The sequence below is a fragment of the Scophthalmus maximus genome, chromosome 11 (genome assembly GCF_022379125.1).
Source record: "Scophthalmus maximus strain ysfricsl-2021 chromosome 11, ASM2237912v1, whole genome shotgun sequence".
Classification (NCBI taxonomy): Eukaryota; Metazoa; Chordata; class Actinopteri; order Pleuronectiformes; family Scophthalmidae; genus Scophthalmus; species Scophthalmus maximus.
The window spans coordinates 7384465-7411173 of NC_061525.1; the positions used below are offsets into that span (position 1 = coordinate 7384465).

Sequence of the window (26709 nt, forward strand, 5' to 3'; positions counted from 1 at the left end):
GCCCACTTTCCAACAGTGCCAACATGTTCCCTTGCAGACTGATATTTGTCTCATACCTCAACGCCACACTCACAGTGTAACTGTCCAAATGGCCACTAGATGGCACTGTAGCACTTCAGAGGAAGCTTCACCTCTGCAGCACACATAAAAAAACAAAAAAACCACCCAGCACATCTCTTCATCTGTGCTTGAGCAGCTATAAGCATAAGTGTTCAATTTCAGCATCTTTATCGTTTCTTCGAAAAGCCGATTGGTTTGCATGTTTCACAGCGTGTCGACAGGCGGAGGGCATCCACGTTAAGAGGGAGAATGCTATGACTTCCTCACAGTTTGTCAGCCTCGGATAGGCACCCCGGGGACATGCCTCATTTATGCCGGCTCCTTTTGCAGGGCCTGACCTTGAGTACAAACTACAGCAAGCCAGGCAGTTCAGAAATTTCTAGCCAGTTAGCTGAGCAATGACCCAACTTAGTTGGCAGAGATAAGATAACGAGTCATTTCGTTACGTCTGTGTCTGTGCCTCTCTCTCTCTCTTGTGAGATTTTATGCATATGTATTTGGCTACACTGCAGGCTTTGAAATGTCCAGTCTTGATAACAAATGTAACAATTTCAAATGAATAATGCATCGTTGCAATGCAATTAATATTGACAGAACGTTTCGCTGTCTCCTCAGGATTTCAATCATCAATCAATAATATTGTTCATAATATTTGCCCCCCCCCCCATCCATGCGGCTGCACGGGGGCTTTTTACATAGATTAATTCAAAACCATTTGTCATCAGACCATTTTCAATCGGACGTAAATCATACCCCGTCACCAGATGCCAGTCTTAATTAGCCGACCCACGGAGCAGACGCCTTTGAGGGAGTGACAGAGATATCTGCATAAAGCTGATGAGATGGACCGTGGGGTTTGATTTCCTGCGTTTCGGAGAGAGAGAGGTCCGGCGGCGCAGATTTATGTGCAAATCGTGTGGCTGAGCGGTCAATTCTATCCTGGGCGAGTCTAAACCTATAGGAGTGATGAATTGCAGCCGCGACCCTCATTGATCATCTACTGTACGGCCTATCTGCCGAACGGCATCATTATTACGGCTGGCTTTTGATTCCTGAAAGTGGGCATGAAGGCACCTGGAGGTGAGGCGAATGTTAATGGGGAAACTCAGCAGTGCATTTAATATAAACACGGGGTCCCTTTGTTGTAACGCTCAGCATAACTGTCAGAGTTAGCCATTCACGTCCACGTACATACGCCAACAGACCAAGTACCCATACCTCTTGACTTGTAGACATTCTGTTGTTTGAATGATTGATGGACTGATTGTTTAAACACTAGTCTGCTTTATGGCAAACTTTAGATTTCTAGGGTTTTAAGCATTAATGATTCAAGTATCAAGATTCAAGATGTTTATTGTGACGCGGGTTAATGCGATGAAATACTCTTTTCCCCCCTGCGATTTATTACATTGGAGTAACCAAAAGGCAACATTTGGATGTGGTTATTTATTTTCTTGAAATAACTGTCAACATTGCAAAATTACATACTCTGTGTTAGAGAATTAAATCTGTATTTCCTTTTTTCAAATGAATTTAAAAAATCGAATATTCTTCAATCGGAGAACTTGTAAAACAAATACAACACAATCTACACACACGCACACGCACACACCCGTAACAGTGGTTCTAACCCTTAGGGGCTTCTGAGCTGAGGAAGCCCCATAAACCTGTATGTTGACCTGCATTAACGGATAACAGGAAACTGACACAGGACGCTCGAGGGTCGTGACCTTTACCTTGCACCCTCTGTCTTCCTGCTCATGCACTGGTGGAGGAGGAGGTAGTCCTGCGGCGCACTATTGGACAAGGAACCGTGGTGCGTGTGGCGCACAGGCACGTCGAAGGTGAAGAGGACTGGCTGGCTGGAGTGGATGGGGGCGGAGGACTTGCGCTCTCCAGTCAGAGGGGCCATGGAGCTGGTGACATCTGCTCCGCCAGAACGTGGCATATGCTGTAACCTGCCATCTGCAGACAGGAGAAATTCAAGTTATTGATTGCTTAAGCCACAGGAGCAGCAGGCTTGCTTTAAGAAATGAAAAGACCTATTCTACAGATGGGGCATGCTGTACATTCCTATGCAACAGAAAAGTAACTGTAAGCCAAGTAATCACTTAAATATTTCCCCCTTTGTTGTCACGATCCGTGAAGCCAAAGTGTGTAAGGGGCTTTAAGCCTTTACATGACCTTGCTTTGCATGGAGTCTTGTGTTCAGGAGCTTTCAGTCTGCTGTCTAATCAATAGAGAGGACGGATCTGTCTCAGGGGAGGAGAGAAAACAGAATCCTTCTGCTCTTTTTCGGGCTGCAGGGTGAGTGATCCAAAGGCACATGAGCCACGTTATTCCTTTTTGACCAGGGTCATTGTGCTTTGTTTGAGTTTTATTGAGCTCATCATTGTTTTGCACAACAGCACTGTGAGACCAACATGGTCCTACAGTCTTCAGAACTGCATCGATCCCTGCAGGGATATTGCTTCGTTACAATTGCACAACATGCAGTTGGGAAAAAGCCAAAGTAAATAAGTAAAAAATAATGTAAAATGGTAACAGTAATAAATATATTAGCAAGTGAATAGAAAACTTGTAGAAATGCAAATGTGCAAGAAGTAAAGTGCATCTAATTGTTGCTGTACAACATCGCTGAAATCTTCAAATTATGGGCTACAAAGGAAAAGCATATCTAAAATGGGGCTCCTGCACACAGACTGGGCAGGAGGCCAAGATGAGGGGGCGCACACCGAGCTGTAGGAGAGTGGGCGGCCCACTGATCCATCGACCCGTGGTGCTGTGTGCAATACTAGATGATGGCAGAAAGGCAAAAAAACAAAAAACTATTCTGCAGAATCGAAGCTCTCTCTCTTCCACTGTTCAGCAACGGTTTTGCACGAGAACATGTGTATAATGCAGCTCCAAATTACCACTTTTATCATCAATTAATCTCAATCTAAAGCTCAGCACAATTTTACACGAGATTGATACCCAAAAAATGGCATGTTTGGTCTGACAAACAAAGCACAACCCAAAGACACGAGGATAAAAACCTGAGAGAATCTGTAAATCTTCCCATTTTAGAAGCTGGAGAACATTTAACCGATAATCAAAAGCTGTTCTGTCAATGAACGACTCCAGCTGTAATTTAAATCCTTAGTGAACTTTTTTCCCCCCCTTACTGACGCATCATTTCCCCCCGTCTTACATCATTGTCCCTCTCCTTTATCAGGCCTTTACAAAGCATGTTATGGAAGAAGAAGAGGCCTTTTAAGAAGAGGGCAGTGCTCCGTGAGTCATGGTGAGAGCTGACCATACAGGGGGACCGCAGCCACGGTGATAAACAGAAAACACACACATGTGGTGGTGTGTGAGCATTTGTGTTTGCATGTGGAGTGGTTGGAGGGCGGGGGGGGGGGTTTGATTCTGGAGCCCAGTTAGCTAAATGAGGTCACTTCCATGCCGGGGGGGAAAAAAAGGCCTCTGCTGTGGGGTCTTCAGGCCAGTGGACATCAGTGAGATGCCCCAGCCCAGAGCCACACAGGCAGGGAGCACCCCCCCCTCCCTCCCTCCCTCCCTCCGAACGATCCTCAATTACACCATTGTTCTGAGTGATTCCACTCTCCCTAGGCTGTTTAGGCATCATCTCCTTTCCCCACAAAAAGCTTTGTAAAAGCTTTCATCCAGTGCGGCGAGCACTAGGCCCACTAACATGGGTAGATATATTGATTTATTGCAGAAAGTCCGTTCCTCCAACGTGCCAATGTGCAGCGCTGCATGGAAAAAACACCATCGGGCTGGATGACTTCAATGCAGAGAAGACAAAAATTCAAAAGCAAAACTGAATCGGGTTAATTTTCTCTCGTGTGCGCGCACACACGCACAGAAGAGACTGCCTTCCTGTGCGCCCTAAATAATTTTTGATTAACTGCCGCATATGACATGAAATGAAAGACGACTGGTCCGGTCTCCTGATGGAGTAGCCTACATGGTTCATCACTGACACTAATGGGTCTGATGATGTATGTTACCACTGGGAAGCAATTCCATCAAGTCGGTGGAACCACAACACAGAAATAGCGGAAAGAGCAGAAAACAAAGACACTGAAACCTTCCCCGAGTTGCTTCCCGTAACATCGCCTCCACACTGTGACACTTGCAGTAATGTAAGGTGTGACAAATCTGGGAGGGACGGGCACCACGTAACAAAACGGCCAGCCATATTTTCTTTCCGTCCGAGCTACAAGCTTGATGTGATTTGAAAAAACAGTTTTCTCCACAACTAATAGCTGAAACCTCGACATCAAACAAAGCACTTAACAGAGACAAAGAGTTGTTCCCAGGATATTCCTCAGCTTGAAACAAACATCAGGCCAGCAATACTTTAAAAGACCTTTCTGGTCGGTGAACGGCATATGGCTCTTCTGGGTCAAAGAGACCCTAAGTTCACTAGCAATCTTCCAATTATGCGCTATAATACATCACCTACTGTCTCATCTGCTCTCTGACCATAATCTAATAGAAGCAGGCTGGCTGGTCTCAGGGGGCCAAAATTAGAACCCTGCTAGATCACTAAGAACAAGAACATCTTTGTAGGGTGCTCATTTCCTTTCGGCCGAAAAGGACATATGATAATCTAATCTGAGTAGAGATATAAAAATAGAAGATGCCACTGACCTATTGAATTGAAAGTGTGTCTGATGAAACATTTTTCTCAACACACCACGTTGCACGCTTTTCATCGGCACTGCAAATCATCCCCTGAAATATTCCGTAAAAGATAATCATCTTAAGGTACGCGCAGTCCACCTGCCTTCAATTTGAGTGCTAGAAAAATGTAATTTCCTTAATGGTTCCATAAGAGATTGTATTTAGGAATTATAGCCCCTGGGGTGACACAGCTACTTACCCACAGCCTATTGCCTGACTCACGGGTCAGGTTTGATCCCCCTCACGCTTCCGTCACAGTGCCCTTGAAAAAAGGAATTTACCTAGAAAAAAACCCAAACTAGTTTCTTTTCTGCACATATTCTAAAGTATAATTGTACAGTATTTGCTGTGTCCTACTTGGAACACCGCTTCCCAGGAGGCCACACAGTGGATCCATTTGCATGTGTGGTTAGAGGGGGTTGGGAGCTTTCAATGAGACTGACATAACTGGATGAAGGCGCTGCTAGCTGAGGCAAAGACGGGTGAGGTAGGAACCGAGGAGGGCCGCTTGCACTGTGGCATCCACGGGAAGAGGGAAAATGGCATCCTGGCTCTGCGGGAGTTGACAAAGAGACATGTCTGATTCATCCTGGCTCAGAAGAAAATCAGGCAGAGCAGACCCTGATCACATTGCTTCCCTGTGCCCGCTTGCTCCGCCGCGTCATGTGGGCACCACCCCTTGGCCACACTTTTCGATTTTCGACACCCAAAAAGGCTCAAGCTCGTCATGGCCAGTGAATCATAAGAGTTTTGCAACATCTAAAACAATGGCTCATTTAAAAAAAACAACGCCATGATCTCACTTCTCCAAGGTGGGTGGGTAAACACTTTGGCTGCGAAACAGCAGTGAGGACGCGAGACGCAAGATGAAAAGTTGAGGCAATTTGTGGTGGAGGTGGATGAGTGTCAGTTTTCATCCCGTCATCGAGAGAAATGCATGACTTATCTGGGAAGGGCTGCGCCGCGGCTCGCGGCCCAACCAAGCCCAAACACAAAGGAATAAATTGCTCTGACAATACGGTGCATTACAGAATGGGAACAAGCCGGGTCCAGGAACACAGAAGTCGTGACGTGAAGGATGCGCAGTGTGATACTTGTGTATGCTCTCAGCTGAATTACACACTGGAGTAATTCAAAGTGCTGCATGTCATAACCATGTCGGCAAATTGGAGTAAAAGTGTCATCGCGTTAAGAGTGTACGTTTCTGTGTCTTTTTTCAGGATGCCGAATGCCCTGCACGTTTTTGAAATACTGTAGAAATGTAGCCACCATGTAGATCTGTGAACAGTGGCCCGCATAAACCTGTTTGCATTTAATAAGTTGCATGGATTTATCCGCGAGCTCTGCTGTTTCACTTACTGTGTATGTCTGCTACACACTACCAGCTCACCAATTACAGCAGATGTAATACAGCGTACAGTCATACAGAGGTGGGAGGCCCATCTGTATGACAGAAAGCAGATTAGACTCCATATTGTTGATTATAAAAGGAAGAGTATGACAGGTATCTAAAAGAAAAAAATCCCGTTCCAAAATATTCCATTGGCAGTTTCAATGCGACCGCAGGTTGATTGATGTTCGCCTCTGGCGTATCCTCAGTTTACAGTGATCGGTTTTTCCACCGATTGTTACCTGTCACTCGAAGGATCGGGCTGATGCCAACTTCAATCGGAAAATGACTTCACGTACAACCAGAATTTGCTAACCCTATATCCACAAAGATTATGACTCCAGATATTCTAGGGTGAACAAGCATTGAGGGAAAAGACAAATGCGGAGAAACAGTGATCCACGTTTGGGGAATTTGGACAAAATAAATAGATGAATAAATAAATAAATAACTATGCCTGATTTCATAACATTATGCAACTGCTTGCATGTTATTGATTTTTAAATTTTTTCTAAAATGTTACATTTAATGATATCCTTGTCTAGTCAGGGAAGGTTTATGTGTTGCCAGTACCGGTCATATTTTAACTGACACTTCTAAGGCACAGCCACTGCCGTAGAGAAAAACAAACGCAGACAACAGCTTTACTGTCTTTCAAGCAAGTTCCTCTTTAATCATTGCCGGTGCTGGCGCCAAGTACAAATGTGTTCCTTTTCCTTTTGTCAGCATGAGCAAACAGGAATGCTTTGAGATGACTTTTTTTTTTCTTCAACAGAAACATTTATTTATTTTTTATTCTGGAAACTGGCAACGCCAGTGAGATGGAAAATCCACGATTACCATGAAGCTGATTTCTTTCGCCAAGAAGACATTTCTAAGCCCTTCTGAGAGCTGCGGTTGCAGTCAACAAGTTATCAATCAGGCTTTCTCAAAGTGAACGCCCTCTGAAGTGTTATATTCCAATAACGCTAAATCGCTTTTCAAAACGACTGACACCGTAGGAGTGCTGACGAGTAAAAACCTCGCCCCTCAGTCGAGCTCATCCGCGTGTCTGCGCTCAAACAGCCAGGAGTGGGCCGAACAAAGCCCCTGATTGACGAGATGATGTTCCATTCATTAGATTGCGCTCGGGGGTGGGTCTCCCTGGGTGCAGACACACGCCACACACCCGGCCATCAGTATCTGATAACAACAGATTGTGAGAGCTAGAGACACACTATAACTCGGTGCAATACATGTGTCGGACAATCAGAGGTGCTGTGCCCAATTCAACCAATGTGCATGTTCAATTATCCAGCGAGCGACAACCACAGCTGCACTTGCATGGATCTATTCATCATTTGATGAGTTCAAGTGTTTGTTTTGTTTGTTTGTTTTTTTTTACAAAAAACGGACAGAAGCCTCACTCCGCTTTCTTGGATGATTTCCGACGACGGGTGGTGCACAGCGCACTCTCATGTCTCTGGTTTCCAGCCGTCCTTCAGACGCTGCCAGTGGGTTTTAACGGGATGCGGAGCAGTGGCAGCAAACAGCGGACCATCCTCAGACAGCTCTGTGGCAGCAGAAACCTGACCCCCCCCCCCCCCTCGCTGCCACGCAGCCTCATTATTTCAACAAAAATCGATGCAGACAAAGGGCAATTTGGGCGGGGAGAAGGCAGACGCGCATGTGCGCCGATCGCGAGACGTCAAAAGAGAGGGGACGCGATCGCCTGCGCCTGGTTGCAAATGTTTAACACAGACACTAGTTGAGACATAGTGGAAGATAGACTGAGAGAGAGAGACAGAGAGACAGAGAGAGAGAGAGAGAGAGAGAGAGTCGTGTACCACCGAAGTGTCACGTGACGCCCTTTCCCAACTTTGCCAACTCCGGCTCACAAAAAGGTGAAATTCAGACCAAGATGCTGATATCTCAACACAATTCCCCGCGACACATACATTTCACCACTCCTTAATTCACCGTACTGTGCCGCTTAGCCGAGTGAAATCACTTCAGACTTCAAGCCGCAGCCACATTAGGTCAACGAATACGACATTGTGTACATTGTGTACAGTGTGAAACACCGGGGCTGCAGAGCGCCATGCACGTAAATCTCCGACACGCAGGCTGATGGGTCTGGCGTATGCTCACACCTTCTGTCTGGTTCAAACATCCTCGCCGCATAACTCGGTATTTGTGCTTCCTCTGTTTGTCAGTTCGTGTAATCCAAACCAGGTCTGTTTTCCTTCAGAGAGGTAACTCCCAGGCTGTTGGGTGACACGCCGGGCTCAAATCTGCAGCTGTCAGCCTGGAGGAAATACCCACAACGTATCTTTACTGCTAAGAGAGGTGTGTGTGTGTGTGTGTGTGTGTGTGTGTGTGTGGGAACACTCGTCCTCTGTTAATTCCAAGTAACAGCCATACGTCAGAGTCACTTATTCAAGGTGTAATTACCGAACCCACAGATAAGACATATAGCTGATAAAAGCGCTGCGTGTTAAACAACCCGTTAATGTGTTGCGGGGGTTTAGCGGTGGCCCTCAGCTTCCACGAGTGTTACGGTACACGTTCGCAAGAGGCGAAGATAGGGGACGTTGCGGGAGGAATACTAATGCAGACAGGAAGCCATCGGGTTGTGTCGGGCCCGCACTCATCTGGCATGCTCTACTTCTCTCGCTGACACGCGCTCAGTGACATCAACTTTAGCACCAGTGCACCTTTATTATCATTGACAGGCAGTTTGTGCCGGGAGCATTGGGCTAAAGCACGTTTCAAATGTGCTGAGAGTTACCACACGGCAAAGACTGTGTTGTGGGTGGAAAAGGAATCGGTTGCCATGTGACTGCGGTAACCAGGAAGCTTTCTTTGTTTTTCTTAAAAATGTACACCGCTCTCATGAATTCCTCACGCACGGCACGCTCCCACGTAGATTATTACTTTTTTTGGTTCATCATTCATCAGCAGTCGACTAATGTCAGGTCCGAACTTCCTGCATCTTAGATGTGGTATAAATGATAGTATCCATACGAAGCTGCGTACAGACATGCGCCCAAGCACAGACATTTTCCTGGTATCTTTAGGAGGGGCTGTATGTGAGGGGGCAGAGGGCCACCGATGTTGCCCCGCACATTTCCCGGGACTTTTCCTGCCAGCACCCCATGAAAATGTCTTCGCCCAATTTTCCAGACATATTTTCCAGAGTTCATATCTGGAAACACACAAGACTGATCCTTATTCAAATTGAGGGTCTAGATAGAAAAAAGAAAAAGATAAAAACAAACAAACAAACATATAAAACACTATCTAGTAGGGCAGTGTTTTAAAAGGAGGTTTGCATTTATTTTCCAATGTCACGCCCGCGAGTTATTCCGAGGAAGCGAAGGACGGATCTGCACACAGTATGAGTCAACAACGTATTCCTTGGAAAAGCCCATCGTGCAAAGTGTGTTGACTGATCTTGAGGTGTGCGCACGTGTTCCTGTTGAAGATGGAGGGAGTAGGAAAAGGGCCCGAGGGAACGAACGCGCTCCGAACGGCCTTGCTGACCAGCTCAGCATCCGCGGCCGCTTCTCTCAGTGAACTCTGTGGCCTCTATGACAGCGGTCACGACGTAACGGGGGATCGGCGGCGGAATGAGCAGCAACGCCCTCGGAGTGAAAAAAAGAACAATTCCATCGCCCTGGGATATCCAGTCCTCAATTTCAACATGCACACGTGGAGACGTTAAAACGACTCCAGCTACTAGAGACCCCTGAAGAGTGTGTAACGGTCTGGGTCCGTGTCTCTGGGTGAGGGGAGCTCTTGAGCGACACGCGTCTGGGGTTTCCACAGTGCTCGTCGTTTATTAACTTATTGAACACATCAACCCCACGAAGCTACTATTTTATCACACATGGGCGAACTCGTGGCCACGCGTGAACTCTTAACGTTACATTTGAGTTGAGAGGCAAAGAGAGAAAACAGGAGCTTGGCAGCAGGCCGCCGCCCACAGCGGGGGCCTGCGCCGTCCAGTGACGCTGCTCCCCCTCGTGACTCAACAACCCAGTATGTCTTAAAGGCACAGTTCACGGTTTCAACGGTTACGATCGCTATAAGATCAGGGGAAGGCCTTTTGTTTTTTTTTTAAAGGAGTACCATCAACAATGTTCCTCCAAAACATTTTCATGGCTGTCTGAGGCACCTAATCGCCCGGAGAGTGCGTTAGTTTCGGTCGGCGGCGATCATCAAACACTAGTCAAATTCACATAATTTGTGTCAGGAGGCTGTAATTTTCAGAGAAACCCTGGAAATTACGGCCCGCTGGCACAAGTAGGGTGAGAATTCCGATTGTGTGCGGAAGGCGCACGCGGCCAGCGGTTTTTCAGAGAATAAGCGAGCACAGGGAGGGATTGCTGACTTCTGAAAGTAGAGTGTAGAGTATGAAAATTGCATTTGGACGCACGCAGAGAGCGCGCCCCCAGTGTCTGACGAGGGTTTCTCAGAAACGGCAACTTAGCATTTCAGTGAAAACAGGGGTAACATGACCGATTGGGCCCGGTGTGGTGTTTACACTAGGGGGACCACCATCACTAATGCAGCTGTCATGACATAAACCCTCTCACTCCCCCAAAACACTCTCCCGGGCCACACCCTGCTGGCTGCAGTTGACACACTTTGAGATGCCTGCCTAACTATCCAACTTGGACCTGGGGGATCCCCTTAATGATGTGAACATTATTACTATACATTGTGCTCTCCGCAGCTGTTTTTTTTTTAAATTATTATTTTTTTTTTATTCCACACCTGGACATATTGCATGTCACAGATGATCGCCCATGTGCACAAAGATTAACGTCCGCCAGCTGCCAGATGGTGAAAAAAACAATAGCATGCGTTGCAATCCGGATGAGCAGAAATGAGAAAGGGCGAAGGAGCTTTTTCACTCCCTGATGAAACATGCACTATACTGAATGTCTGCTGTCAATCTCTTCGTATGTGATTACATAAACATTGGTCATTCTAGTCGTTTTGTTTTTACTGTCACGAGATCCTAGCAGGGTGCAGTTAACTAAGGACAATCTATGGCTTGAGGGTGAAAGGACAGCTCTACTCCCGAAGGAATTTTACATATGAACACCACTGCATAAAAATACTATGGCTAGTGTGCCCTTGTCTTATCTGATGCTTCTTTTTTTATCATTGGTAGCTCCAGTGGGAACAAGCCCATCTCATAGACAAAACACCCCCCTGGATTTAAAATGGAACCAAATCCAGAATATGAATTTCCATCACCCTGAATAAACCTTCTATAAAAACAAATTAAGAAAAAAATCAATTACACTGTCAGACACTGTGTCTATTTATTTGGCATTAATGTTCCTATTCCACTCTCTCAAATAAAAAAAGAGAGAAAAAAAAAACAAGATCACCAATGGAATCATGTGGCCAGGCCTCTGCTGCTGAATTTTTTTTGTTGTTGTGAGAACTAAGATGCACCCTAGTCAAAATAACTTGAGAAAGCAAAGCAGGCATTTTGTTTTGTATACACACATAATATACTGTACACAGTGTGCTGGACACAGTACACAGTTTCCATCACTTATTATCACTTCTGTGATTCTCTAGGCTAATTCCTTTAAATGTAAAAACTTAAGAGAATCACCGCAGGCCAAAGGCAGATCTATAAGCTGACCAGAAAGGAAGGAAGAAAGAAAGAGACGATTAACAAATGACACAACTACTAGTGTGGGCAAGTGTAAAGGCAGAGATAGAGAAGAGATAAACGGAAACAGTGGCAGGGCGATGGCGCGTGGAGGACAGGTCAGGGTTCCCTACCGTGGCTGTCATCCGACTGGTTGAACCCACACAGCTGGCAGATGGAGCGGACCCACTTGTTCATCTCCTCCTCGGTCTCGGCAACGAGATAAAAGGTGCGGTCCGAGGTCTTGATGTCAAACACGAAGCTGTCCTGGAACTCCTTCCTCTTGAAGGTCAGGCCCGCGTCCACCTGCTCGCAGCAGTGCAGGTCGATGACCCGGATGGGTTTCTTGGAGTGGTCATTCTTGTAGTACTCGAGGACATCAGGGTCGCCGCTCATGCGGCCGCTGCGAAGTATGAACCAGCGCTTCTTCCATGCCTGGGAAATGAAAGATTAAGACGAAAGGTCAGAACATGGCAATAGCACGCCGAACATTTTTAAACGATAAACAATTCTGAAGACTCGGTTTGACGTCTCTCACTGTGTGCAATGCGGAACGTTGCAGCGGCAACGCAGTCAACAGCTGGCCTTCGGTTGTGGTGCAAACTGTTGATCGAACAGACTTCAGGGAAACAGTACAGTAAGTCGGCTCACTCGAGCAGCTTGCTTTGCTTTAGCACGCATTGCGGCCGTGTGTGTGGTTTGTGTGTGTGCTCGTCGGGAGGCTGCGGGAGGGAAGGAGGCAGCAGGTGTTTGCTCCCTGCCAACGTATTTCCTGTGCTGATATCCCTCCACGAGCAGGAGAGAGAAGCAACTTTATTACCAGAATGAAGGCCTCCCTCCACTCCGCTTCCTGAGAGCACTGGCGAAAGATGCTGCTCTGGTCCAGCCAAACCGTGCTACGTCTGCATATGACTGCGTCACTGCAGCCGAGGGCGTAAATGGTCTCAACCGAAATGAAAGTGCAGCGGAAGTGCACGATCCCATAATGCGCGCGGTCGCGGTTTAAGAACGGGGAAAACATTCAAATGCAACATGTTGATCTCACACCAATAACACCATTGTTGGATTTGTCAACCGGGGAAGCACAAAGGAAAGAACAGTGGCCTTGATCACAACACCTCCATACGTTTTTTCCCAGTGGCCGACTTAAAGGGACTCTGTGTTCTCTGTGCTCGGGGACAAAAGAGGAAGATAGACCAGGAAGGGAAAGGGGGAGTAAAGGGGGAGTGGGGGGGGGGGCTTTTGGACATCTGCCAGTGATGCACTTCCGCCAGGCAATGTCTCTCACATGCAGGCTGCTGACACACAGGATCCTGCAGGCCCCCCCTCTCTCCCTCCATCAACACAGACACTGCCGCAAGGCTAACTGCACCCCACCCCCCGAAAACACACACACACACACACACACACACACACACACACACACACACACACACACACACACACACACACACACACACACACACACACACACACACACACACACACACACACACACACACACACACACACACACACACACACACACACACACACACTTGCACCACACTGATGCACGGAGATGGCCATTCTGTTCAAGAGAGGTGTTCCTCTGGAAATATGTGATTTTTTTCTTCTTCTCATAAGCTCTTAAAGTAATGATGGCTGAGTTGGCGATTATGGTATTATGGTAATTGTGCATACAGGCTACCAACGCAATAACTTCTGTCTGGGATGTCTGTTTTGAAAAAAGGCCTCTTCCAAGGTTTTCCGACTTGGCAGACATTTTGATATGCATTCAGCTCCTTGGGTCGTTGATGTGCTGTTTCTGTGTCAATAAAATCGATCAAAGTGTTTAGCGGTGCTACAGGAGGGCACTATTCTTAGTTTCAGCCATGCAGGTTTTCACAATGCTAAGAATGGGGAATCGGGTTTAAATCTACAATCTTCAATTCACAAAAACTACAAAAATGTACAGTTTCAGCACCTTGCATTATAATTGACTGTACATTGTAGCTTTAAGCATGTTACCTGCCAAATTCTATGCAAGAAAATATCAATAAAGATGTTATACAGTGGTGATTATGTGACTGTGACATACTTATTTTGAGATTATATTCTTTGTTTCTGTTGTTTGTGTTATTTTCACATGTTGGCAGTTTTGTTTGCCTTCCCCCTGAAAAGTCAACACAGCTAAGAAGAAGCAGTGACACATTTTCTTTTCTTTTTTCCAGAAAGTACAGTTTTTGATCTTATCTTCCACGTGTAGCTGAAGATAGCTGTACTTTGGGGGTATTTTCATTTCATTTTTCTGTCAGACTGATGCACCGATAAAAGCCAGAGGCCCCATGGCCTTAATGGAGTCGAGTCCCTCTGCTGTAAACATCCTAGAAAAAAAAGGGCGGGCAAAATAATAGTTTTTTTTTCTTCTTCTTGTTAATCAGCACTATCTGAGGATCTCTGCAGTTGTGTGAAAACTACGTACCAGGTCGATCCTTAGTATGGAGGAGATTGTTATGAGTGTTCACTAGGGCAGAGTTATACTGGTGAAGGGTGTGGAAAGATAGATTCCAAGAAGAAGTCTTACTCCTCAACTTTCCGCCTAAAGGATTCCACTGGAGTGTGAAAGGTCCTTAAGAATAAGAGTACAGCACAGTACAGTAGTCACACTACTCCACGTCCACATGGCTCTTTGGTTTCGTGCCATCACACTAGTGACTGTAGGGACACTCACTTTAACTCTTGCAAACCCCATTTAAATATCATTGCCTTTTCTGGAAGGAGAGAGCATCAGTTAATTGAGACCTGGAGTGCTGCCCAGTTTTCGCGAGGTCAGTGTGACCCAGCTGGGTTATTCCCGGCATCCTTCAGCTGCAGCCAGCATATACTAACCCAAGACGGCAACAGCTCTCAACCAAGGAGGGAAGACAACTCATCTAGAGGGCCTGATCGGACTAAAAATAGAAGGGCTATTTCCACAGGAAGTAGCAGTTGCTGCCTAATTTCGAGAACCAAAATGAATTCATTTCATTTATTTGCTTTCCCTCCGTCACACATTTCCGAATAACATAAGATGAAGGAAAACATCTACAGAGCATTTTCAATTTCACAACCGCCGGGGCAGGGTTTTTTTTCTCTCTCTCTCTCTCTCATGAACTTTTTTTCTTTCAGATTTGAACAAACTTCCCCGGTGAGGTAAATCATGGGGGAGGAGGACACAGCGAAATGAGCCAACCCACCCACCGCCTGTCCTACAGAGCATGTCTAAGCCCATCGATCATTGTCTGAGCACTGGGAAGCTGAAAAACTAGGCTGAACTCTCCCAGCTCTCCAACTTCCCCCCTCCCCCTCATGGCTCTCATTTAAACTACATCATCGAGCCTAGACACACTGCCCTTGTTATCAACTGGACTGGACAGTCCACTTGATCACCGGGAGACTTTGCTATTCACACCCTAGACTAAAACAATATCAACGAGTTCTGTTATTGTCCTTAGAAATATACTGTAAACTACATGGGACATGTCAGTGTCACTCTGGTGTACTGACATCTATTCATTAAAGGGGCAGTGAGCGATTTTGGAAAGAAAGCTCGTCTCTGTCTTCGTTGTTGTTGTTATTTTTACTACTCTGACCGGGCCGCGTACCCGCGATCTCGGGTGTGGGTTGCCGACGCCCTGACCATAGGCCAAAACCGCGGAGCTGCCACCCGCTAGCACGTCTCTTAAGGTGTCGACGAGCGATGTGTACAAACTGCACCCGCAGTGTTGTGTGGTGCGGTCCGCACCATTTTTTTGTTTGTTATTGTTTTCCATTTACAGAGTAAGGGCTGAGTGGACAAAACACAGATTTGTTTTCCCTCGCTGCACACACAGAACCGACAGCTAACGGACGGTGAGGTAATATTCTCAGATTCTTAGAAACTTGTATTGCTTTTAGAATGGCTAACTGCCCCTTTAAGTTCTGCATTTAATGTGCATTCTTTTTCACAAGTGAGATAAAAGTCACATTAAGGTCAAATCTAAGCAGAAAAGAAAACTTACACGACAGCATTGAGCACAAAACAAAGATAAAGGTCTTCAAGTACGAAGAAGAAGGGCGGACATCCGCTTATGCGAACGTCCAGCATTCTAGTCCCTTCAGTCTTACTCGGTCATAAAAGCTTCACCATCCCTTGTCCCAACATTCTCCTGTTCGTCCTGTGCCGATGGCGGCCACGCTACAGACACCGAGAGGCCGGCGCAGTGCAAAGGATAACGCACGGCTGCGTCTATTTTAGATGACCGGGAATGAAAACATAACAAAACTGCACCAAACAAAATCTTCTGAGCGAGTTCTTGTATTTTCTTTTTTGGCGTCTAAAAATAGGATCAAAACTAGTTTGTCTGGCCAATTCCTTTTGTTTCTCCGCATGTTGATAAGTAGACATGCTCCGCTCTATTTCTGGCGGTCGGCAAAACAATGATAACTGTGGGAAAACAAACAAATTCATACAAAAGCTCTCGGTTTACAGGAATAATACCAAAAAAGGGATACAAATCGTCTGGGATGTGTTGATAGTCTGCCGAGGCAGCTCATTGTCACTGCGATCATTTGTTGTATTTGCGCATATCTAATACAACACTGTAAAAAAACATCGCTGAACACAACTTATCACTCTGCTGCTCTAATGAACTCAGAGATGCTTGTGGCCTCACCAATAATCCAAGGTGTGCCATTTACAGCAATAGAGCAGTACGTAGTGTGTGTGTGTGTGTGTGTGTGTGTATGTGTGTGTGTGTGTGTGTGTGTGTGTGTGTGGCAGTAGGCTGTGTCAACAGGCTTGCAGATAAGCATCAGTCAACATGTTTTTAAATGTGCATGAGCAAACACACTAAACACGCCTGTTATCCACATTAAAAGGTTAGAATAGCCTTGTTTACCTGTCCTTCTATTAAACCAGGAGTGGACAGCAGGTTGTTGTCTTTGTTGGCTTACTCTGCTCTACCTGCTGCTGCAGTACACACGCACACGCACACGCGCACACACACACACGCGCGCGCACACACACACACACACGCACGCACGCACACACACCACGCAGCTGCACAAACAGCGCTCTCATCTATTACCAGCTTTTGTAAAGGTCATGTGCTGCGGCACAGCGATTTTTTTTACCTCACATGACTTTAAAGGCTCGGCTACATTCGAGCTGGACACCTCGTTCGGCCGAGCGACGGCACATCAGCTATCAAAATTCATCTTGAATTTTAATATATTAAAAACTTTGTAATCTTACTTGAATGGTTATATAATAAACAGTATTATGAGTGATTCTACAAGAACAAAAAACTGCTCATATGTCTTTGAATAAAAGACAAAACTAAGGACTGAATAAGGACTAAAATAAATCATCCCTCCCACATATATTCTGTGTGGTCGCTGTTTCCAGGCTTCTCTAAGTCAGTGAAGAACAAAAGAGGAATATTTAGCACATCAGCAATTTCCTTTTTCTTTTCCATTCTGGTATCTGAATAACGCTTGAATTTCATCTTTCGAGAAGACCACTCTCAACAAAAAACAGAGCAGCAGTGAATCCACTTTGCAATGCATAAATTATAAAGGCGGGACCTGCCGAAGCACTCATCCTGGTTAATGTTGCTGCATGGGGAGGGACAAAGCCGGACGGACGACGATGACAGAGCCCTGATTATCTCGTCCAAATCAATAGCGGGTCACGCGTCAGTCCTCGTGGCAGAAACAGATGTGAGTTTCGGCAAGTGGGGGAATGCAGTCCGGTTACATTTGATGAATAGCGCCTGGACATTTACACAGCACAGACGCACCTTTCAAATTCAGACATTCAAATTCCTTTCACTGTCGTCCGGGGCGAGCGTGCGGCGTGCCGGGACTGGGCCCACTGGCCAAACTGAAACGGCGAGTGAGGGGTGTTGTTCGTCGGACAAAACATGGAGATATGGAGCTGCATAGGTCACTAAATATAGTCCAGTCATTATTTAGCCCTTGACAATCAAAACATTAGCAGTGGATCACCTTATATACTGCAGAAAATAGAAATGCAATTCTGTGGGAAACAGTTAATGTTACAGTTGGCTGATACAAACCACAGATGGACATGAGAGAGCACGGACACGTTCCTTTGGACGTCTCACAGTTTACACAGCACTCCACATCCCGGCCCTGATTGGGATGATAAGCAGACAGCTGTCCCACAAAAAGTTTACAATGTGCATTTCTGGAGCATTTCCTATAACTTCAGGTCGCAAACAAACCAGGCGAGCAACTGCATGTGCCAACGGCGTGTGGCCATTTTGCATTTTTTTTAAGCAAGTCCGGCCGTTTATCTGTCCCTAAGTGGTGAGGAGATCCAGATGCTCCGCGGTTAGTCGTGGCTCAGTCCCATCCGCGGACCCCGAGAAGTAAACATGAAGAGATGTTAAACAGAGTCGCTGATGGAACCAAACTGCAGGCGTTAGGGTCCAACGGATGCATTAGAGCACCACTGCAACTCAAATCAAACGGGTCGGGTTTCAAAAGACTGACCTTGAAAGGCCGGCAGCTGCAAGACCTAACGCATGCACATAGCAAACAGGACCATCATTTCTTGTGAGTTGGTAAAAATAATAAAAAAAAGGTGGGACACTTTCCTTTCGAGCAAACATGTCAGCTTTGAAACCCATTTAGTGCACGTCGAGCAGAGCCTGATGTGATTTGGTTTTCATGATATTGCAGCAAATGTGATTCCACATTCTACATGTCCGACGATGATGAGAGAGGGATGCTGCATCTGGAACCTGCAGACCTCATTCACTCCCTTTCACTCGGGCTACGATCTGCAAAATCTGCACGATATCCTTTAAAAAACAAACGGAAAACAACTCTTCAAAAGCTCCCAGTGGATATAATCAGCCTCAATTTGCAGTTGAACACTTCCATCATTGGGGAAAATTAGTAATCTCTCGCCGTGTCTCCTTATCAGCAGAAAGGCACGGGCTTATTTAGCGCGAGCCCGCCCCGACCGACAGTCTGACTAATGGGGAGCATTATATTCAATCAGAACTCTTTGTGTCACTTCCCCCTGCCTCCGCCATCTGCTGCTGCTCATACACATCTGGGTGCGGAGGGCGTGCCGTGAGCTCCTCCCGCTCTCTCGGTTGTGATCCCTTCCAAGGTGGTTTCAGATGCACAGATAAAATGGACAATCAAAAACAAGGGGGGAACCACAAAGTAAAAAACATATACATTCAAGCGGAGTAGCTGACCTAGGCACATTCATTTGTTGCACCTTCACAGCGAGTGTGTGGTATCTCTCCTCACACAGCCGTGTGCACTAGGGGGTCCACCGATATGGCTTTTTCCGGGCCGATACCGATACCGATTATTACTGATCTAAGAGACCGATAACCGATATTTGAAACCGATATTTGTCTGCAGTTAAAAGGTGTCAGAAGGCGCCAAAATTTTGAATAATTCAAACCCTTAACACAAAACTTTGTTGAAATGCCTTAAAGCATATCTTTAATTCACAGAACCTTTCAACTTGACCTGGACAAACAAAGTGCAGGGAGCTATCAGCAGCATAATTATGAAGCTGAACAAAAAAACATGGACGGGACATTGCTCAAGTTTAGAGAGCAGTGACTGCGGCTGCATCAGAGCCAAATTAGAGCATTTTAAAAGGAAATTATCTTATCGGCTTTAAAAAATGGCAGATAGCGATAATCATGAAAGTGTTGAATATCGGCTCGCCCCCCCCCCCAGTGTGCACCGTTGCAGTCGGGCCACTGGTGTTGCATCCGGAATCTTGCATGTATATGAAATCGGCAAACACACTGAACATCTATCACACAGTTTGAGCACATCAACATATAAAGTCCCAGTTCCCAAGAAGCAGTCTTTACCTCTGACTTTGCCTCATTTAGTATGCCCAGATCTATAAATATGCACATTAGCTAAGCCTCTGTCTCCACAACTGTTCCAGTCTTGATACATTATCAGCTCAATAAAGGATCTCTTTTATGGGCCATGCTGTGCCATCCAGAAACGTCATTCCTTCGGTAACCGCACATGGCAAAAAACACAGGAGCAAAAATGTACCCCAATGCAGTCATGCGGGTTTATTTACACAAATGTTATCATGGTGATTTTGATGCTAAAACTGACTGTATGGTTGCATTTCCATTGCGAGTGACATTGGAGTCATTGCCCCAAGTATAACAGTATCTAAAGTCCCTGTAAAAGAACGCCACGATACATGTAGTGATTGGCAAAACAAGGTGTCCAACAAAGCGAATTACAGGAGACATTTTGCTGAGCTAATCATTCGATCATGACTGAAACAAATCATACTGATTTGTTCAAATGTTTATAGTAGGAATGCATTACGTATATAGAATCGGATTATAACATCCAGATTACTTCATGTCCAGCGCCTCCCGATGGTTGCATTGTGTCACCTGAAAATATTACACTAGCATTGATCAACGAGCATCACTGTCTCTGCTGCTCCTAGACCACATTGTCGTCTAACTGGGTTAGAGTGAAGTCTGTATTTGTACATTTGCTGCATTACTCAAAGTTTGCTCCCATCCGAGCTTCAGCTGATGGAAATTCCGGTTCCTACAACTGAAGTGCAGTGACTCATCGTCCCTGTCTGGATCTTTAGAAGGAGACAAATGTCTAAACTCAGCAATGTTGATAAGAGGTAAAGGTTACGTTTACCAATCCAAAACATACTCTAATGACCTCCGCTCACGAGCTCGTGTTTGTACCGAGGTCTGTTTGTGGCATATGTTTGACTGTTCGAAGGATTATGCAGAAATTACAGCCGCGATTTGGATCAAACTCGGTTGAGGGATGGGGCAATTCAATTTTGGTGCAGATCCGCTTCAAGGGGCAGATCTTTACATAAAACTTCAAATTAATTGTTTGTACAATGTTTTGTAGATCAACAGACAACTTCCTTGTTCTTCTGAATCAGATGATTGTTTGACCTTGGCGGAGGTGTCATCGCTCTACTCGTCGGCCCTTTCCTCTGCCTCATGCATACTATAATAATATATATATATATATATATATATAATATCGTACACATGTAGTAAACATCTGCTCGCATGCTTTTCCCATCTCTGCAGGGTAACCTGTGCGTGCCTGTAGCTGTTTTCAGTTTGACTGTGACCACCCTGTACCACAACCGACCTCAACCAGGGGGGACGCTGCAAATTATCACAAAAGGCAGTGGTTCACAGAAAAATGGAGAGACAATTCATCATACCATGCCAAACTGGGCACATTTCAAGTTGAACTGGATTTATATGTAATTATAGTAATACTAATGTACCTATATTTATGATGCACCTGAGTCCACAAGTATGTAAGAGCCAGTCTTGCATATTCTCATTTTTTGAGTTTTCTTTCAGTTTTCGAGCGGTCATAGTAGTCAAGTAGTCCGCCGTTATTTAAATCAAGTTTTCCCCACTAATGGATTGTGTATTACAACACTTTTGAAGCAATTACAAATAAATATATAAATTACAACTCATATTTATCTTGACACTATTCTGTTTTAATGCTGCAATTTGAATTACAATATAATTCAAAATGTATTCATGTACCTACTACATGTTGTTGCGCAATGACCAGGGGAGCACACAACTCCTCTGTGCTGCAAAATAGTGGTGTGTGTAGGCGCTCATGGAGATGAGCCATGGAGTTTGTTTTTTTTTAGATCATTTACCCTAAAAAAATTCCCTGATATCTCCCACGTGACTGAGGTTCTGCCTCAGCTCCCTGTCTCATGACATCTCTACTCGACCCCTCAAGTGACACAACATTGACGGCTCTGCTTTCAGCCATGTCCCACAATTCCACTGCTGACGCTGCTAAAAATGACAGATTGGGTCTGGATCTCTGAAAGAAGGATTTCAATCTCTGAACCTCGAAAAGCTCTTTGTTTTCACTCTGTGATGCCGTTTTCGTGAATGAACACTTCCCGACGTATGGGACAAGAAGAGTGGCATTTCAATTTTTTTGTCCAAGTCCTATTTAAAAAAAAACAACAAAAAAAAAACATGTTGCCAGGAGGTATATGCCCACCACCTAAGCTACTGCCTGCCGCGACATGAATAAATATCATTACATACAAATATCCTGTACTGAGGGAATAACACATTCTCCTTTTAAGTATGTTTATCTTCATCTTATTTCTACTGCAAGTCTGTGTGAAACATAAAACTACTTCAATGGCCATCATGATCTTGTAAGTCTATTAAGGACTAGTATATATTGAATAATAACACCAGTAAAGAATTCAGGCCTGTGGCAAAAAGGATCACATTTCTCACCCCAATTTTTTGAAATGTGCCAGGGTTGGGGTGAAAGAGTTACAGGCTCCCATCTCTCGCCATCTGCTGCCACGGTGCATCGGAGCTGACGGACGAGCTCAGGTGTGAGGAGCAGTTTTGAAGGTAACGAAGGGTGTCGGTCAAAAGGAGCAAGTGAGCTCAGTCAACCATCCCTGGGTAAATACGGCGCCATGAAAGAAAATGTGATGGTTGCCACTGAACCTTTTCAATTGCCGCACATAAGACCAAAGTAAGTAAATCCCACTGAAACTTCAGATGTCAGAACTGGCATTTAGGATTTTGAACATACATCAAAACTGTTGTTTTGCTTTTAATACTCCCTCAATAACTTTGTGCATCATTCACAGATTCACGTCTTTCTATGCTGCCAAGCAGGAATCCAAAAGGCATATATACATCACAATGGCAAAGCCCATCTAAAGACAATCACCTGACTTGTAGCATGATTCCTGAGCAGCATTGCAGAAAATATAGATTTCGGTCTATGTTAAAACACAGGAAACGTTATACTACAGTGCAACAACACACTACTAAAAAAATACTACTACCACTTTATTGTGCTGTTACAGACAGACTCATCAAACTACAGCTTGTAGATGTCAAACTGACTGTTTGTTTATGTTCCCACAAGTGTTGTGAACTGTAATAATTTATTACTGGATCTGTAAGTCTGGATCCGCACAGGGGTATAACATCAAAATGGATTGATCCCAGAAGTTGTTGTAGTCAGCCATTTATGATCTATATTGTTGGAGTCTGACTTTATTTTTCATTTTTGTTTTTGTTTTAAGCACCATTAAATACTGTAAAACAATCCCCTGGTAGTGTACTTTGTGACTCTCACAATATAACAAATGCGTCAAAGACTTTGAAGGATTCCAATAAAGAGGTATTGAGTGTATTAAGTGGACTTTTTGGCAAAATGGAGGTTTCACATTGAGAGAAAACAAAACAAATTCCTTGAATGTGATCACACACTTGGCCAATCGAGGTGATTCTGACAGAATACAGGGCTGTGGGCGTGACAGCAAACAATGCTTCAAATGTGGATGTTTCCATGAAAAACAAAGTACTAAAACGTGGACGCGACACACACACACATTTTCCTCGCGACAACACAGAAGATTTTTTGCAGTCAACACAGTTTCAAGGTGGGCGGCCAAGATAAGTGTCACCACTTCAGCATCTTCAAATAGGAAATACAATCACAATCTCTTGTGTCCCTGAGTTATGGTGGTGAAGAATAGCCACAGGAGTCATAGTGGAGTTAACCTTTGACATTTGGGACCAAAAAGGGTCACAATTTGTATAAAAATGTGTCAAAATGACTGAATACATTTAGTCCAAAATCTTGTTCTGTAAAGTCACACTTCGTTGAGCTTCGACCAAATTCCAATCGGTTCATTCCTTGAGTCCAACAGCTTGTTTGTGCCAGTTGTAATTAAATTGCCGGTAGGTATTCCTGATATACTGTGTTGATAAGAATGGGACAGACACAAGGTCAAGGTGGCCGTGACGTTTGCCCACCGAAATTGAATCGTCCTCAATCCCAGAGAACATTTGAATATTTGAAGGAATTCTCTCAAGTTGTCCAGACATATAGCATGAATGGGATGAATGGATGGATGTACAGATGTCTGGACAGACAACGCGAAAACAATGCTGTACCTGTTGAGGAATAAATAAAAGAAAGAACGAAAAAAATCGAAAGAAATCAATGGGGTCTAATTTCCTTCTGAAGAGCTCTATTTTAAGCGCAGCTGCCTGATGGAGTCCTGATGGATGGAAATACAGTTATACTCGCGGACCAATTCAATTTCTTTCCCTGTCATGGGACCTGTGTCACCACACTTCCTGTAGGTAACATCCAAAGGAAGTCTGGCATCTGCTATTGGTGCAGTAATTAAGTTCTGCACAGAAAACACACACAGGCTAAACCAGAGTTCATGGCAAAGGACAGGATATTATGACAGAGGTTCAAACAGGCCCACCGTGGGATTTTCACACTGAACGTTGGGCTTGGATGAAAGAATAATGCTGCAACCAACAACTGTGACTTTTACGCATTTTACGCAAAGTTGATCCACGTACATTTATCAACAATTTTTGATTAGAGCCAAGAAATACTACCAAAGAATATACGGCTTTCGGTTTTAGAGTGCTGCATAAAACAAGCGGTTTGCGGTCACCTTGGGCTCAGAGAAATGATTATAGGCATTTCATACCATTGTCTCACAGATTTACACAAAAAAAAATCCTTAAATCCTAGCAAAAGACCTTAAATTAATCAACAATAAAAAATCCTCACGGGTTGCAGCCTTATGTAAATCACAAGGACCCCTTTAAGTGCACATGTCTAATTATAAGGAGCTAAAATGAATGTGGCGTTGATACGGCAGTCACACAAACACCCCCGTTTCGTAGCTTCTGGGGAAAGGCCCATATGAGGGCGCACAGATAAAGTGGAACAAGGAAAATGTCTGTGAGCGCTGGGTGTCTGTCAAAGCAGGAACTGGGAGGCGTTCTCGGGTTGACCTCTGAGGGCAAGGACTTCCCAAAGCCCCTCTGCAAAACAACAGCAGACCCTGCGACACAGGCCACTGCTGCTCTGCTCTGCTCTGCTCTGCCTTGAAAACGCAATGACTCCCTCCCACCGCCTCACCTCACCTCTCCTCTCCTCTCCTCACCTCTCGTGCACCTTTTCACGAGGGCAAGACGGCAAAGCCCTTTGAAACTGGCGCGCGCGGAGAAAGCAAAAAGTGGCAGCTATCACCTTCGCCGATACGATCTGTCTGGAATGTGGCAATGCTTTACTGTATGTGAACGGACACGTTTTGTGATGTCAGATACAACAGCGGACAAACGGGGAGGGTTAAGCCAACAGTAGCCTGATCCCGACCTGGGAACAGGAATTATAATTTGTTTACAGTGTGACAAGCCGCGCGCATGATTCATAATGCGCATGCAAAGTGAGTCCATACGTGCATGACTCACTTAGATGACACATATTATTTACGCACAGATCAACACCGGAAGGCACAGCGCGGTGAACCTGTCACCTCTTCCTCACCCAGTTTCTTCTCCTTATCAACTTAACTTGAATTTCGATTCATATTTCGGTCTCCAGCAAAGATAAAAGATGCTTTGTACCAAATTTAGCTACCAGCTGATTTCCATTTGCAGTCCACTGGCCAGGAACAGGTGAACAGAAACAATACAAACAGGCAAAACCTCTCAACTCCACCACAAAAAAATGGACCAACAACCTACCAACCTTCAGAACGTATAAGATAAAGATTAATGTCCAATTCAATTGCTTTTACTCCCTAAAATCAGTGTCAATCAAGCTCCAGTGAATGTAGCAGACACGATGAAGCACACTGTGTCTGCGACCACAGACTTCGTCATGTGTTTGAGCAGAGAGGAGCTGTCGCGGGAAAAGTGAGTCACCGAGTTTGATCACGTCGGCAAACAGTTAGAAAACATTTCACCAGGACGGGCCGCGCTTGTTACCGAGCATAAACATGTTGTCTCCTGTCGTCACCAGCTGTTGCATCCTGGCTTCAACCGCCACAAGTGCCTCGCTCCCTGGCTTTGCATATGATTTGCATGCCAGGCCTGCGGTGGTAGTACCAGTTTTCACTCTCTCCTACCCCTGCACTGAATTCTGCCACACGTTTGCCACAGTCTGTGGAAGGTCGCAGAATACTTTTTTTTATGTACACAGTGACTAATCAATTAACTGCCTACTGATTCATTAGCTTAAAGCAAAGATTTCATGTCAGGGGAGGCAGTGGAATATTGACAGACAATGTGCTGTTAAGGATTAAAACAGCTTTTCATTGTTGCTAATAATCTCCTACAAAGAGGCACGACGGTTGAGAACAGCGTGTCGGTTGGAGCAGTTTTATTGGGAGACACAAGTACACCTTCAGGCAGGAATGTCTGTCTGCGCGAGTATGTGTGGGTATAGTATATCTGAAAATATCTCGTCGACATTGGGACGTCAGCGATGTCAGATGACAGCAAATCTGGTGAGTAAATGGCCCCGATTGTCCATAGCCTGACTTTAAGTGGAAGGAATTTCAGATGGACAGATTATCGCATTCACAAGTCTGCCTGTTCTGGACACTCCATCTCATGACACTGTTTTCTGGCCGGGACTGAGTGTGTGTGTGTGTGTGTGTGTGTGTGTGTGTGTGTGCAGTTGTTTATAGGTTACTGCTCTGGGTGAGAAGCAGGTTGAGAAGGGCTGAGAGGCTGCTCCCTGCTCTCTCTTGCCAGAGGAAGGCCATTAAGTTATAGCTCCATTATGCCTGGTGAGGGTTTTTTTCTCTCTCTCTCCCCCTCCTCCATGTTGTTTATACAGTATTGCTATGAACAAAGCAAGTTTTTTTTTTCTTCCTCTGTACCATCGCAGCTGCTGTTCCATATTGACCACGGTGGTCTCTATGTAAACATTGACCAGCTTTAAGTGGAAGACAATGAGGAAATGACAGGACAAAAGCATGGGGGGGAAGGGGGGGGGGGTGCATCTGAAGACATTCAAGGATGGATTTCCA

At 45.1% G+C, this 26709-nt stretch overlaps 1 protein-coding gene across 3 annotated transcripts in view; it reads right to left on the reverse strand.

Annotated features, from left to right (window-relative positions):
- The window catches only part of gab2 (GRB2-associated binding protein 2), a 33657-nt gene that overhangs the window by 5686 nt on the left and 1262 nt on the right, over positions 1 to 26709 (reverse strand). For 2 of the 3 annotated variants that reach the window (XM_035622059.2, XM_035622058.2), the window contains exons 2-3: positions 11939 to 12239; positions 1797 to 2025 (exon numbers count right to left, since the gene is read on the reverse strand). In XM_035622059.2, the coding sequence (XP_035477952.1) occupies positions 1797 to 2025; positions 11939 to 12239 (530 nt within the window). Of the gene's footprint in view, positions 1 to 1796; positions 2026 to 11938; positions 12240 to 12342; positions 12498 to 26709 lie in introns of those variants that run through there. The other variant, XM_035622060.2, reaches the window with a different exon arrangement.